The sequence below is a fragment of the Solanum verrucosum genome, unplaced genomic scaffold (genome assembly GCF_900185275.1).
Source record: "Solanum verrucosum unplaced genomic scaffold, falcon-dt-bn FXZP01000079.1, whole genome shotgun sequence".
In the NCBI taxonomy this organism is placed as follows: domain Eukaryota; kingdom Viridiplantae; phylum Streptophyta; class Magnoliopsida; order Solanales; family Solanaceae; genus Solanum; species Solanum verrucosum.
The window spans coordinates 1155545-1159337 of record NW_026020368.1 but is presented as its reverse complement, the minus strand read 5'-3'; the positions used below and the strand labels follow the sequence as shown (position 1 = coordinate 1159337).

Below are 3793 nucleotides of genomic sequence, written 5' to 3'. Positions count from 1 at the left end.
TTTCACAAAAAGTCACTCAGCTATGATTTTAGCTCAAAAATCACTCAATTATAGGCTCTTTTCAAAGAAAATCACTCATCTACATGTGTTTTACTTACAAAGTTAGTCCATGCATAGTGACTTTATGTTAAAAAGTTCATAGTTTACGTGATCATAAGAAATATTATCTCTATAAATATTTCATTATATTAGGCGTAAGTTTAGATATAAAACCTTTTTGTTGTAAAACTATGTGGATGACCATGAGGCCAATCTTTATACCTAACAACACACTATATCTTGTTTGTATGGCCAAGTAATTTGAATTCATGAGACTTATAAATAGTCTATTAGTTACTCATCTTAAGTATGAGAAAAACACAAAAAGTGAATACAAAGTTACTACTACTCTTTCTAGATCTCTTTCTTCTTATCATTTTATAATACTGCACACGCTTTATTTTTTAAAAAGACAACTTTGGGAGAGAAAAGAAAAAAGAATGAGTCAAGCAATAGTGGTTTCTCCCAACTTGACAAATTTTCAATCCAGCACTGGGAGACATAGTTTGAGTTTCCTCTCTAAAACATCAGTTCAACATAGAGTACTCGTGAGGGATTACAAGATGAGGAAGATGACTCGTGAATTAGCAACAAATGCTTCTTCAAAATCTCGTCACTTAGCGAATTTTGAATCAACTGTCTGGGGCAGTCATTTTCTCTCCTACACTCCTCAACTTACGGTACGCGTATATATATATATATATATATATGGTGCAAGTTTAGTGCACCAGTCTGTCTTTGTGGATCTAGCTAGGAGTAATATTCTTTCTGAAAGTTATAACTAGGACTCCAATGTATGCGACATATAAAATTTTATAGCTAAACAACAAAAATTCCAGGCTAATCCCATTTAGGTATGTATTAACGAAGAAAATTTAATTCGCTATGATATGAGCGTTTTATATAGCGAGGGATTAACTAAGAAATTCTGCAGCTAATTAATTTCATGTTTTCTTGTTGTTATTCCATATTATACTTTGAAATGCAGGAAATTAGTAGCCAAGAGAAACTTGAAGTTGAAGATTTAAAAGAAAAAGTCATGAAAATGTTGGTGGAAACTCCAGATAACAGTGCACAAAAACTTGTTCTGATAGACACAATGCAACGATTGGGAGTATCATATCATTTCGTTAATGAAATCGAAAAATCCATTCAAAACATCTTTGTTACGACAATGTCCCAACTACAGAGTGAGAATGATGACAACCTTTACATTGTTTCTCTTCGTTTCCGACTTGTGAGGCAACAAGGCCATTACATGTCTTCAGGTAATTTTAATTGTAATAATTCTACACTGTCTATCAAAAGTAAAACTATTTCCTTTTGGCTTAATTATTCTGAAATTTTGTTCTGTCAAATTATAAATATGATGTTAATTAACCAGATGTGTTCAAACAATTCACGGACCATGGCGGAAAATTTAAGGAAACTCGTGATGTGCTGGGATTATTAAGTTTATATGAAGCATCACATATGAGAGTGCACGATGAGGAGATTCTTGAAGAAGCTCTTACCTTTACCACCACTCATCTCGAGTCAATGCTCCCCAACATGACCAATAACTCGCTTAAGGTTCAAGTTACTGAAGCCTTAAGCAAGCCTATTCGTAAAACTGTACCAAGAGTGGGAGCAAGGAAATACATACACATTTACGAAAACATCGAAGAACATAATAATTTACTCTTGAAATTCGCGAAATTGGATTTTAACATGTTGCAAAAGTTGCATCAGCAAGAGCTTAATGAGATAACAAGGTATATATATATTCATTGAGATTAATTAATTAATAAGATAAATATGCAATTAATATTGGTCTCGATTGCTATGTACGTAGGTGGTGGAAAGATTTGGATTTTGCAAAGAAATTGCCATATGCAAAAGATAGATTGGTGGAGGGTTATTTCTGGATGAATGGATTGTCTTTTGAGCCTCAATATAGTAGAATGAGGATAATACTTGCAAAAGTATTCTATATGAATTCTATTATTGATGACACCTATGATGCTTACGGAACCTTTGATGAACTTGTGCTTTTCACAAGTGCCATTCAGAGGTACGTACTATTTATATACATTGTGTGTTGATCGAGGACATAATTAAATAAGTAAATAAATGTGTGATATATCTAATATCTTAAGCCTTTGAATGATATGGTCAATCACACAATTCAATATGGTTTCACAGACATAAAAGATGTGTGCTGAAGACATATATAATTAAATAAATAAAAGTGTGATCTATCTAATACCTTAAATTTTTACTCACATAATTGAACCGTCAAGTGTAGATGGGACATAAGAGCTATGGATTCATTACCGCCATATATGAGAATAAGTTATCAAGAACTTCTCAACATGTACGATGAAATGGAACAAGTATTGACCAGAGAAGCTGGTAAATCGGAGAGCGTGTACTATGCAAAAAATGAGGTATTCATCAATTGATCAAGGATAACACACTTTGATCAATAAATAAATATGGTATATACGTAATTCACTATGCGTATCTATTTTTACATTTTCTATGATATATTTTGATTAGATGAAAAGGCTTGCGACAGCCTATATGAAGGAAATTGATTGGTTGAATGATGGCTACATTCCAAAATATGATGAATATATGACAAATGCACTAGTAACCGGAACAGGTATGTTTTATGTAACACATTCTTTGATTGGCATGGAGGAACTTATCACAAAAGAGACTATTGAGTGGATAACAAATGAGCCTTTGATTGTTCGTGCTGCATCATTAATTGCCCGATTTATGGACGATATTGCTGATCATGAAGTAAGTACAATAATAACGATAAATTTTATTGTTTAGCTATAAATTTTCATTGTTAATTTTTTATTTATTTTTTTGTAGTAGTGTAATATAGTAGGAACATGAATCATGATCAACCCTTGATGCACTTAGCTAGCCGCCCGATCATAAACTCTCAAGTTAAAAAAATACTACGTAGAAGGGTATAACTGTTGACATGGTGTATTGAATTAATATATTGAAATCTATTTCTCATAGGTTCAACAACAAATAGAACATATTGCTTCAATAATCGACTGCTACATAAAAGAATATGGAGCTTCAAAAGAGGAAGCATGCATTGAGATGCAGAAGGAAGTCACAAATGCATGGAAAGACATAAATAAGGAATTTCTTCTCACGAGGAAAGTACCATTTTTTATCCTCGAACAAGCTTTAAATTATGCGCGATCGGCAGATAAAAGTTTCGAAGGTGGTCATGATGGATACACAAATTCCAATTGCAAAACTAAAAACTTGATTACTTCGCTGTTTGTTGAATCCGTCAACATATGATGACAATATTAATGTAGATGCACCTTCGACTAAGTATTTTAATTTGGACGAGCTTTAATATATAAATAAAATCCTTTGCTTCTAAGTTCTAAGCAATTTTTATTTTTATTTGGAGCAAATGGGTTGTAGGTTTTATAACTATATATGTTGTAAAAATCAAATGTAATTTCTTTAACAAACAATTGATCTTAATTACTGCTTCATACTTTTTTGTTGTTGATTACATTTGAGAAGGGAAACAGGGGAAGTAGCGATCTTGGTTCATGAGTGGTATATTATGCCATCTTTTGCTTCTAAACTATTAGGAGCGTGATTTTCATATCTTAACTATCTCTTTGTCTGTTTGTACACTCCACGTGCATAAAACATGTCACATTGGTGAAAATTAAATAAATTATTAGTATTAGTTCAAAGTTAAAAATTAAAGTATCAC

General features: G+C 32.2%; 1 protein-coding gene across 1 annotated transcript; it reads left to right on the top strand.

The window, feature by feature from the left end:
* The first annotated feature begins 479 nt into the window (after nt 1-479).
* Nucleotides 480-3571, top strand: LOC125838049 (sesquiterpene synthase 12-like). The gene is made up of 7 exons (XM_049517105.1): nt 480-719; nt 1028-1307; nt 1424-1793; nt 1874-2092; nt 2327-2468; nt 2581-2829; nt 3064-3571. The coding sequence occupies exons 1-7, from the start codon at nt 480-482 to the stop codon at nt 3358-3360; spliced, it is 1797 nt and encodes a 598-aa protein (XP_049373062.1). The 3' UTR covers nt 3361-3571.
* The last annotated feature ends 222 nt before the right edge of the window (nt 3572-3793 follow it).

Coding starts and splice junctions, on each gene's coding strand:
- LOC125838049 (XM_049517105.1), top strand. CDS start 480: ATGAGTCAAGCAATAGTGGTTTCTCCCAACTTGACAAATTTTCAATCC. Junction 1,308..1,423: donor AGGCCATTACATGTCTTCAG/GTAATTTTAATT, acceptor TTAATTAACCAG/ATGTGTTCAAACAATTCACG. Junction 2,830..3,063: donor ACGATATTGCTGATCATGAA/GTAAGTACAATA, acceptor TATTTCTCATAG/GTTCAACAACAAATAGAACA.